The sequence below is a fragment of the Vitis riparia genome, chromosome 11 (assembly GCF_004353265.1).
Source record: "Vitis riparia cultivar Riparia Gloire de Montpellier isolate 1030 chromosome 11, EGFV_Vit.rip_1.0, whole genome shotgun sequence".
NCBI classification, from domain to species: Eukaryota; Viridiplantae; Streptophyta; class Magnoliopsida; order Vitales; family Vitaceae; genus Vitis; species Vitis riparia.
In genome coordinates, this window is record NC_048441.1 from 11,930,290 (window position 1) to 11,942,399 (window position 12,110).

The 12,110-nt window shown below is 33.9% G+C and overlaps 2 protein-coding genes across 3 annotated transcripts in view; both read right to left on the reverse strand.

Moving 5' to 3' along the window:
* Positions 1-2,251: 2,251 nt before the first annotated feature.
* On the reverse strand, positions 2,252-7,068 carry LOC117925230 (reticulon-like protein B21). 2 transcript variants are annotated; one of them, XM_034844182.1, is made up of 9 exons: positions 5,357-7,067; positions 5,183-5,230; positions 4,991-5,093; positions 4,799-4,873; positions 4,542-4,692; positions 4,358-4,427; positions 4,028-4,093; positions 2,949-3,071; positions 2,252-2,703 (listed from the first exon to the last, which is right to left on the reverse strand). In XM_034844182.1, exons 1-9 carry the CDS (start codon positions 6,693-6,695, stop codon positions 2,519-2,521), a joined length of 2,160 nt encoding a protein of 719 aa, XP_034700073.1. In that variant the 5' UTR covers positions 6,696-7,067; the 3' UTR covers positions 2,252-2,518. The 2 variants fall into 2 exon arrangements, with proteins under 2 accessions (XP_034700073.1, XP_034700074.1); XM_034844183.1 differs by lacking the exon at positions 4,028-4,093 and having other exon boundaries at positions 5,357-7,068.
* Positions 7,069-10,843: 3,775 nt separating this feature from the next.
* Positions 10,844-12,110, reverse strand: part of LOC117925619 (formin-like protein 13) — a 74,587-nt gene continuing 73,320 nt past the window's right edge. Inside the window, 2 exon segments of the mRNA XM_034844684.1 lie at positions 10,844-10,956; positions 11,106-11,535. Coding sequence (XP_034700575.1) covers positions 11,429-11,535 — 107 coding nt within the window. The 3' untranslated portion in view covers positions 10,844-10,956; positions 11,106-11,428.

Sequence of the window (12,110 nt, forward strand, 5' to 3'; positions counted from 1 at the left end):
TGAAAACTCTTCTATAATGTTTTATAGAATAAAAGTTTGTTTGACAACCTAAAATGTCTTTAACATATTTTTAATATTTTTAAGTATGTTTTAAAAATAATTTTTAAATCCAATATTTTATTTTTAATCATTCTACATGTTTATATAATTACTGTAAATAATTTTATTACAATATTATAAAATTTTTGCAAGTTATGAAAATTGTTTCATAGCTTATGATCATAAAATTGTGCAAAATTATTCATCCATATAATTTTCTAATTATATAATAGAATTAAAAATTTTCTACATAGTTTCTGGTTAAAGAATTGTTGATTGACAATTTTGCTCCATATAACTTTCAATATGCAAAGAATTAGAAATTATCTATATAGTCTCTAGTTATGAAATTATTAATTGACAATTTTATTTTGTATAATTTTTTGTAATACGATAGAATTATAAATTGTTTGCATTTGCATAACAAGAATTATAAAATAATTATCAATAAAATTACTATATGATGATATACCATTTTTTTTTATATTTTTTTTGAAATAAGAATTTTTATAGGAACTAAGGCCACATCTTCTAGTATTTCAGGTAAGAATTCTTATGGTTGAATTTCTTTTTCATTTTTCTAGCCAAAGTATTATGTTGATAACATGTAAAAACAGGGAAAATCGAGAGAAGAAATTTTGAGAAAGTGAACTCTAAAGTTATCAATTTTCAATAACTCTAACCTTATTTAGAGTGCGTTTAACAATAATTTTATAAAATGTTTTTACTCCTTTTAACACTTAAATTTTTTATCTTTCAAGCATAAAAAATACTAGATATACTTCTTAAAATCACCATCAAATGCACTCTTATTAAATTACAACATAATGATTATAGTGAATAATTTTTTTTTTTTATAATTTGTGAAAGTTTATGGATATTTGAAAAGTTTATTATGAGAAAATATTCTTGTACATATTTATAACAAATAACAAAACATAATATTTTTTATTTATAAATTTTAAATATTTTAATTATGAATATTATTAAAAAATAAATAAATAAGTGCTTACTAAATTTTAAATTAGAGAACAATTTTTCAAATAATACTAAATATAAGAGCAATTTCTTATTTTTTAAATAGAAAATATTAAAATTTAATATATATTTTATTTTAAACAAATATCAAACATTAAAATGTAATATATTTTTCATTCTTTTGTTTCTTTTTAAAAAATCCTTAGCATGTTATATTGGATATAATATTTAAGAACATTATATCCCATTTAAAATAATATCCTAAATAATTAGGGGTGCAACTTGAGCGGTTGACCCAATCCAAATTGAATCCAATTTGATGTTTCGGTGAGTTTGAACAATCATTTTCAATACATGGGTTGAGTTTGGATTAAGTTTTTTCAACCCAAACTTAATTAGCTAAAGTTCGAACAATCCAAGCTTAACTTCAATCCGATTTAATGTTTTTATAATATTTATGATGCATCTTATCCCATATAATAATATTCATTTTCTTTTTCTATTTTTTTTTAAATATCAAAATATATTATATCATATGTTTTTCATTATTTTTAGAAAATATATAAATTTATATTTATTTTTTGCTACTATCTTGAAATTTTGTTATATTTATCATTTAAATTTTCATATAAATACATTAAAAATAATATCATAGATAGATTTTGAATTATACAACCCAACCAATTTGAATCTAACTCAATCAACCTCAATCTATCTTGAACAACCCGAACTCAACTTGAGCTTAGAAAAATAAAGTTGAGTTGAATTTCAGTTAAATACATGAAGTTGGAGATCGAGTTGGGGTGAATTGAGGTTGATTATTTCTTAATTTAGGTTGAACTCAAGTTAGTCATCAACCTGACCAAATTGCAGCTCTACTTAAAATATGTATATTTTATCAAATAAGATATAATATTTTAAGACATACATGCTTTAAATAAATATCAAGTATACAAATTAAATATAAATATCACATAACATATCGGATATAACATTCGAAACAAACCCGAGACATCGAGAGTCAAAAAGGTGCCTCGGATCCTTTGCCTAATCTAATATTTTGTATTTATAAGCTTCTTTTGGACCGTTTTACAGTCAAAATTATTATCAGGGATGATTTAATGAGTCAGCTTGCTTGTTGGCGTGCTCTGTTTTCTTTCCACATTCCATCAAACAACCGTTACACCAAACACCCAATGAACAGTAACTGATAAAAAAGCATGCCAAGCTGAAATATCAAAGAACCAAATAACAATTTCATTGCGGAAGAAAGATAACGGATATGAAAAATTATTACCCGTTTCCCCAAAAAGGGATTTGTTAGTTGAACAGAGAAAGGTAAGTTTCACCAAACGCATATATATACAAATGAAAAATATATATATATAAAAAAAGATAAAATACCTATAAAAAAATAAAATAAAATGAAAATGAAACCACCCCCACATCAACATCAACTGAAAACTACGTGGGCCAAAATGGGATGTGTGTTATTCTTGGCTTAGGATCCTTTCTTTACTTTTGGTATTTCCACTATAGTGGGCCCACACCCACGCCCACGCCCTTGTCTTCGTTCTCCAACATTTCCCTGCCAGGAATCATCAGCTCCTCCTGTATCATCCTCCACCCATTCCTCCACCACCATTGTCTGCTGATAGTATCGGACGGCCACAAACAGCATGAACACTGCAACCAAGGCACTATATCAGTGTACTAGTATTAATAGGACCCAAGAATTCAATCGCCAAATGAAATTTTGCCTCTGCTTTTTGGAACATGACATATTCAAGAAAGTTCCTAGTTTCTTGCATTTGTGCTGTGTGAAAGGTCTGTAATATGAATCTTTTCTTCAGAAGAATGTTTTTTTTCTTTGAAACTCACAAATTTATTTATAAATTAGTGGTATTTATGTATTATGTTTAATTGCTTACCAGCCCAAATGCGAGCAACAATTGAGGACAAATTCCATACGAGGGTAAAAATGGCAGCTGCAACAGCCTTCTTGTGAGAGCATGATTCCCAAGCATCCCGGAAGCGACGAACCCAGAAGTTGCCTTCATGTAAAAGACCATTCAAACTGTCAGTAATTTTGATTATTCATATTTATAAAACATTTCCATGAACTTGAGATTCTATAATTGTTACATCATTCAAAGAAGGTGCGAGATGATTGTGAAATCCTTACATGGTCCAAACTGGCTACATGACATGGAAAGGAAAACTAATCACCATTGCTTTCCACAAGCATTCAGTCGACCAACATGGAATGAACTCACAAACCCAATTACCTTTTGCTGCAGTAACATGTATCAAAGTGACGGAAAATCACAAGGGTAGCATCATTTGCATGTCCCAATTTATAAAAAGGTGAAGAAGAGTTCAAAAGATGTAATAATGGCATCAACGGCGAGTGATCACGACACAAGGATTCTCCCTTTATGACATGATTAGACACCCCTTTAATCCAAAGTTTGAAGGTGACGCAATTGCGTAGACATGTGATCATTTGTCATAATAATAATAGGTCTAACAAGGAGCGTTCAAGCCAACTGGCAGTGACCAGTAGAAGACCCTCCTCTGAAAGGGTCCTACCACAGAAACACAATAACATTCCTTCTTGTGATGCAACATAGCCCCAATGCATAAGAGGTATGACAATGCCGTTAAATGACCATATTAGAATCATATTATGAGTCATGGTAGCTGGATGGGGACCTATTTGGACGAGAAGAGATATATTTATTTGTTGGGACCCATCAAATCTACCCAATAAAAAGCACCCAACAAACAAAGGAGCCGTTGCAGGTTCATCAGAAAAATATACTGCAATTTTACTACTTGTCCTAAAATTAGGTAAACAGAGGGACCACTGTGTTTTTTCACTTAAAAGTGCAATGCAGCTCATGAAATTGAAGTTACTGTGATGTGCCCACTTGAACAGCACAATATCATAACAGAAGATAGTTTATTGAAGAAGCAAAGGCATTAAATTGGGGGAGATATTTTTTACCGTATCCAGTTAACTGGTTGGAATAGCAAGAGCAAACTTTTGGTACTGTAAAAACTCCAAAAAAGCCTGAAAAGAGTGATCACAGCAAAGGGATGGTGAGAAAAAGAGGAATAACAAGACACTGGCACCCCTCTTTGATTACTGGGAAAAAAAAGAATGATTTGGGTTCGATTTGGTAAAATTATTTAAACCTTTCGCCCAATAACCTTGACCCAGTTTTTGACAAAGGGGTACCTCTTTCACAAACCCATGAAAAGCAAAGAGAATTACTCAAACATGACAAAAGGTGGGTTAAATTTTTCTAAATTTAACACAATAAATAAAACATACCCAATTTGGCCATCTTCCAAATAGTTATGGAGCTCCCACTCCGAGCCAAAATAAAGAGCAGCACTGCCAACTAACATAGGCACAGATTATCCACTGTTAGAAATTTATTGATGGTGGGAACAGGAAGTGAGTGGAGCCAAAAAAAAAAAGAAAAAAAAGAAAAAAAAAAAGGAAATTAAATTACCTTCATTGTAGTAGAAGGATCTCCAGAGAAGAGGCATCTGAGTTTCAGGAGGAACTCATTCAAGTAAGGAAGAACCATTTTTATCAACCAAATTGCTTCTTCTTCCCCCAACACATAGTCCTGGTTTGAGTCATCTAGATCTGAGGCTCCCCTGTTTTTTATTTTTCATTTCCAAAATTACAGGGGGAAAATCAGGAAAAAAAATTGCTTAAGTAGTATGATTTCTTCCAATTTGACCAATGGTTTTGAGAGGGTACCTGAAAATAAATGTTCTGTAGAGGAAGATTGCGGCAAGATAGACAAGACCCAGATAGGAAACTACAGAAATCAAGCTGTAGAAGAAACAATTAAAATGAAAAAGAAGATTAGTTTCGAGCTCAATTTTGGAAGAGGGGAATAGTAAATCGAAAAACCAAAATAATTAAAAATTAGGTTGTGGACTTTCTGACCTGATGTTGAGATCTGTGGTGTAGGATGATGAGATTATGGTAAATGTTCCAATTCCGAAGACAAATGCAGATTTCGATACATCACTCCACATTACCAAATCGACTGAAAAATTATTGTTGGAATTGAGATATTTTACTACAAATAAATTGCAAACCAGAGTGATTGAATTTGACCTAGAACTGAAAACTCACTTAAATTTTGCAATTTGTTGTGGGTTTGTGGGACTCTCCTGAACTCGTCTGAAATTGGAGCAAAAGGCAAATGGAAGACGAGTCAGAGTAGTACAGTGAAAATGGGTGAAACAAGCCAAAAGAAGAAAAAAAGTGAATGCTGATCAGCCAAATGTAACAAAAGCAAACACTTACTTGGAGTAGGTTTTGTGTGATTTGAATAAATTTTGTTGTGTCTGGGATAAATTGGAGGCTGTTTCTTGATATTTGGAGAGATGGGTAGCGGCTTTGCAAGGGTTTGATGAACCTTTTTCTCCTCACTCACAACCCTTTTGAGTTTCTGCTCAGGTACAATAGGAGGCTGATGTTTGCTTGCATTTGAAGAGAATGGTTTCTGCTCAGGTACAGTAGGAGGAAGATTTTTGTTCACAACTGAAGAGACTGGTAGTGGTTTTTGAGGAAGTGGATGAACCCTCTTCTCCTCATGCACAACCTTCTTGGGTTTCTGTTCTGCAATACTAATTTCTTTTACATCATCCAAGCTCTTCTCCTCAATCTCAACCTCAATTTCCTCTTCCTCCTCTCCCTCTTCCTCTTCATCATCCTCTTCCTCTGCTTCTTCTTCATCAACAGCATTATCAACATCGTTATTGTCATCGTTCACCTGGACTTCTGGAGGAGATTTGACCTGATCCACACTGCTCAAATCGCTTGAAATGACCTCTTCTTTGCAGACACCAAACTCCTTGGAAGTTTCATCAGATCCAGCGTTCACAATTTCTACTGAATCTTTCTCAATTTCATCAACAACCTCCTCAGAATCTTTCTCAATTGTATCAACGCCCCCACCTACAATCTCATTAGACTCATCAGGAGCCTTATTGGATTCAATTTTCGCCTTACCCAATTCAACCGGGCTTTTCTCAGTTCCACTACTGCTCCCATCAGAACCTGTACTGGATTTGTCAGCATCCTTATTGGATGCTGATTTCGTCTTCCTCAATTGACCTGGGCTTTTCTCAGTTCCTGATTCATTGTTAGCTTTATTAGCCAGAGATTTCACCTTCCTCAATTGAGCGGGGCTCTTCTCAGTTTCATTGCCAGATTCAGCAGAGCCCTTGTGTGGTTCAGATCTTCCCTTCCTCATCGGAATTGGGCTTCTCTCAAGACCATCGACGGACACTGTCAGCTCCTTAGTAAGCTCAGATCTCGTCTTCCTCGTCTGAATTGGGCTCTTCTTGATTCCATCAGGAGACACACTGAGCTCCTTACACGGCTCATCGGATCTCTCCTTGGCAATCTGAATTGGGCTCTTATCCAAGCTCTCAGAGTTCCAAGTCTTCCTCTTCCCAACATCAGTCCTCCTCACCCTCCTGTACACGTGAACCCCACCAGCACCACCACCCTCTTCATTGCTCTCTTCACCATTGAAGACCTTAATCCCACCTTTCACCTCATCAATCTTCATCCTACTCTCCCAAACAGACCCAGCAACCACACTACCAGTCCCAGCTCTTCTCTTAACCACATCCATCTCCCTTTTTATCTCTCCAAACTGCAATGAGTACTACACTGGGGACACTGATGTCAATGGATAATAAGAGGCTTAAAGCTCAAGAAATGGCGGTTGGTGGGAGTGGGAGTGGGAGTGGGATGAAACATTGGGATTCCATTGCAAAGCAATTCCCACAGGGAGAGAGAAAGAAATAAAGAAATAGAAAAGAGATTATGTTGCAAGCAACTCTAACTTTTCTTTTGGTATTCCGGATATGGATATAAATTTATGAAAAGTGCAGATAAATTTGGTGGGGTAGATCAATGGAAATAATGATGATGATTTGGGTTTTAAGGATCGCTCTTTCTCTTTTTTCTCTTTGGGTTTAGGGTATTTATTCCCTCACTTTTCTGTAGGAGAGGATCTCTTGGGGAGTACTGTTTCCAAGAGCACACAAAAAGTCACACAAGTCGCACATGCACTGATGCACCGAACATGAAAGAAGCTCAATAATTTACCGAGAGAACCAAAGCAAAAGTCACACCCAGCTGCCATTGCCAAGTCCTCCCAAGGGTCCCCCCCTCATTCTGGCTCACCTCCACCACATCCATTTTTTATGGCCGTCAAAGTTTCTCAAGTATTGGAAAAGTAAAAATAGGATTTAGTGAAGAGGAATACTTGGGACCTTGCCATAAAATTGTACCAAATGTTTACATTTTTTCCTTCAGGTTCATGACAACGGCATTAAAGTGGAAAATTCCAGGTTCATTTTATTGTATTTTAACATTACCTAATGTACTTTTTATCAAGCGTCATAGTAGTTGGAAAATACTTGAAAAGGCTTCATGCGCTTCATTATTTCAGAAACCATTGCTATCGATATTTCCATTGCCATACACCCCCATGCCCACTTTTCCAATTATCAATCAACCCACCCTGCTATTCACTGATTTGGAGGACATTATGGACCTCCACAACGTGGACCAATTATCAGCATATTACCTTCTTTTTTTTTTTTTTTTCCCTTTTTAAAAATATTATAAAATTTAAAATATCTTCTAGAAGAAACTCCCAATTATCATTACTTTTACAAAAATTTATATTTTTCTTTTACATTCAAAACATTGCACTATCCTATCAGTCCACTTTTTCACCTAACAATTGACCATGCCCTAGCTAGAATACCACTTGTGTCTTCACGCAAAGTATCTCTTAACAATCCAAGTTGTTAACAAGGCATTTGGCCACCCAATTTACCAAAAAAAAAAAAAAAAAAAAAAGAAGCCAAGGAAGATAACCCCACGTCTAGATTATGATTATTGAAAAACCCATAAGGCTGAATTGTATATTAGGGGTAATGGCAATGGCAGAGGCATTAGAAGGTTTGGTGGGATGACCGATTGATGGAAGGTTGGAAAAGGGACATGGGTAGAATTATGTAAGCAGAAAATTTGAGGGCAGAAGGGACGTAGGAAAAGGGGCATGTGAGGCCAAATCATGCGGAGAGCCTCTCCCAAACACACTGGGACAAAAGTTGCCCCCTACCCACTACCGACACTCAATCAATCTCTAGCAAAATTATAAAATACACCGTCCGCACGTGTCTTTCACGTGTTACATCATCTTCATATTTCATGGCATGGTTTTAATTTTATTTTCCCCTCTTTTTCTATTATATATATGTGGCAATTATTACGAATGTCTTGCGCTTTCATCGTATTTTTGGTTAGTTGTTGATCAAAGGGACCATATCCCACTTTTTTTTTTTTTTTTTCATTAGATCTTTTATAAAATTAACTTAATATTTCATTTTCTCTCTTCCCCACAAAAAATAATCATGGGGAGAAAGTGTTTGACCTTCACAAATTTGACATATCCCTCTCTTGATTATTTTGAGACATTATATACTATTAAAAATATTCATAACCCCAATATATTATCATACTTTTTTTCTCTTTATTCTTAAAATTTAGATTTAAATCTGATATCTGTAATTAAATCTTTCAACAGAGGTAAGATCATGGGGAGGTGAGGTGGGTGTGGGGAGTGTTTGTTTCTATTGCCAAACAAATACAAAGAAGGATGATTCCTTCATTGAAGGACCCCACTTTTGTCCCACGTGTTGTAATATCCATCAGATCAAAGCTTTGAATCTGTCCCTTCATGTCCAAAGGGGTGTTTCCCTTTTTTTTTTTTTTTTTGTAATTTTTTTTTTGAAATATTTTACTTTTCAGATAGATATGGACAAAAAAGGAAATTTCTCCTAACATTTCAAGGATTATTATACAACCGTTATTAGTGTTTGATGTGTTAGAGGATCAATCAAAGGTGGGAATCCCAAGGGTTTGAGATTTGTAGTAATTGTACCATGCAGCACTATTCCAAATTTCCAAGGCCAGATTCTCCCAATAACTCCATTCCCATTCTACTAAAAATTAAAATCAAATTAATTACCACAAAATTTTGGTCACTAACCCCAATACATCTAGATGTAGGACAAAGCATCGGGCACACTATCCAAGAAACACTCTTATATAAATAAATTAATAAGTACATAAGATAGGTGGGCATTGGTGGCAGTTGACTCATTCTGGTCAACAACCTCATGTTATTTGAATTAAAAATTGTTTGCTGGTTTAACTATTGGGACTTTTGAAAGGGATGAAGTCCTCTTGAGTCTTTACAACTAACGAATAGGTTAAAATTTGTGAAATTATCACATGGGGATTGGGATAAGGACGGATAGAAACAGGGTCCACTGTATTTATATAGAGATGATGACAAATTTGCAACAATACTAAATATTATTAAGAAAAAAAAAAAAAAAAAGCTAAAAAATGACTTTATCATATTGGGTCTTATTTTAATTAAATATAATTAAAAACTTATATTGTTTTAAATTATTTAATTTTTTTTATAAAAAGTTAAAAAATAAATCAAATATATTCCAAATAACATATAAAAATAAATTATTAATTTTTAATTTTTCATATATTTCTTTTTTATTTTCTTTTTTGGCATTTTCTTCTAGTTATGTTTTTCTTTTCTTATTACCTCTTAAAAACCAAACATAACTTCAAATTAAGAACCCAACATCCCCTAAAATTATTTTTTATTTTCCTTCCAAATTTTCTTTCTATCTTCCGTCAAAATTTCCGGGCATCAAACATAGGCTTAATACAACAAATACCGCATGCTATGATGAACTAGCTTCATCTCATATAACATCATAAATTAATTTGTAAATGCTGGCAGGCATAAACAGACTAGTGGGACGAGAAATATTTGTGGTGTATGCTGTAAGATATACTCTAAGAAGCAGTACATATCATTTGAAAGCTACGAAAACTGATTATTTTGGGGAAAATTGATCATTTGCCACATGAAGTTCCGTCTATATTGTATGACATTTACCACAAACCCTAATAACTTGTAAGGTTAGAATTGTACCGTTATGTAATGATTTCAGGCTTGTCCCTTTCATTTTCTTCTTCTGACTTTTCCCCTTTCAGTTGAAGGTTGTTGGGTGGGTTCTCTCTGCTTTCCATCTAACTTCTGAAACCTCATTCCAACTTACAATCCATCAAACTCATTAATCTCAACAACAATATCAAGTAAATTCTGAAAAGCTTTTCTTACTGAATATAGATGGACATTGAAATTCCAACTAACCTTTGAAAGTTCAGAACAATCCATCAAACCCTGGTCAATTTCAAACTGAAATATTAAGTTGGAGATGGGTATACGTTGAAGTCTCTCTTGTAGTGGCAGAAAACATGTTTCATGGGTATGTATAAATACATACATATAATAGAGAAAGGTTGACTTGTAGAAGGGTATAGATATGATGCCATGAAGATGCTAATGAATAAGAGTAGGGTCGACCACCATATGATGTAGCTGCTGATCCTAATTTTAATAAAACTGAATATTACCTGTATGGTTATAAGATATAATATTTTGAGAGTTTACTGTGTGATCATAAATGAAGCAAGATGTAGGTGAAGGGAGGGATGGCCAAATGAATCAGTGATACTAGCTGCCTGCCTTAATGAAAAGATATAAATCAATGACCCAATGGCAATTATAAACATATAAAAAGAAGAATTCCAAATGGAATGAACAAATAAAAATATGAGGCCAAGTCATGTTAAAAGAATAAATAAAAAAATTACAGAAACCAAAGGAGAAAAAAAATATGAATCTATTCTATCTAAAATTTTCTTACAACAAACAATTCTTGTAACCGGATATTATACAAGTTGCCTACTGAAGAACAGTTTTGTGTCAACTACTCCATCTGTGCACCAACAAAAGATAATCACATCAAATTATTATTGCATAAGAAAATAATGAAAATGAAATATATAACCTTAAAAAAAAAGGAAAAAGACAATAAATGCAACTGAACTGACAAGGAGAGAGGAGACAGATGGGAACAAGACTAACCTCTCAAAATACAGATTCAACCTTGCACCTACAGCAAATGGTCACTATACTCTCTATATTTTACACTTCACATTTACTCGAGCAGCCGAACGTATATTCTTTCTCCAAACCATTTACAAGACTCTTTTCTTTTTTCTTTTTTCTTTTTCTTTAATAATCTTCTTTATTGTGTTTTATTGCCATGCCGAGGGATAAGTTAAATTTTGTCCTGAGAATAAGGAAGTGGTTGATGTTCAAACACTGAAACCATTTGATTTGTCACTCTTCGAGTATTTGGAAAGTTCTTGAACTCCTGATGTGAAGCACCGATCTTAAACTTCTCACTAGGCAATTCCTTGACTTTCTTGTTTCTTTTTTAGCTCAAGGTCCTTGCAGTTTTGTTGATGGGCTTGGTTGAACATCCTCACAAAGTCGAGTAGAGTTGAAATAACTGTAGCAGAAATTAAGAAGAAGAAGAATAAGATAGCAGGCACTTACTCTTCAGAAATACAGCATCACTACAGCTGCTAAACTAGGCATGCATAACCAGCCATAAAGGCATTGAAATCAATCAACTTTAAAGGCAAATCTCATGACAGAAGTACAATGTATTTCCTAAGTTTGATCTTTTTCCGCTTGTTCCTTTCCCATTGTTTTAGACAACCACATTTATGGTCTTTTCATTTAGAACTAGGAGGACTACATTGCAGGTTCTAGAAGCAGCACCTGATAGATGTATTCACATGATGAAATGCTTAGTGGAGCTGTAACTACCATGAGAAAAATTAAAGAGATGGTGGAATTCCAATTATGACAGGCTCACTATGGGATCAGCATTAGACAATTTACAATGGATGAATTAGCCAGGCACATAGGAGAGATGGTTTTTGATTGAAAACCAAATAATCTATCCCTTACAGCTCCCTCCCTCAACAAATTGTCCACCTAGGTTTTGGAACCCCAAATAATAATCATTATTAACATCTCTAGGTGTCCCTCCCTCTCTTGTGCACTTGCACACTTTCA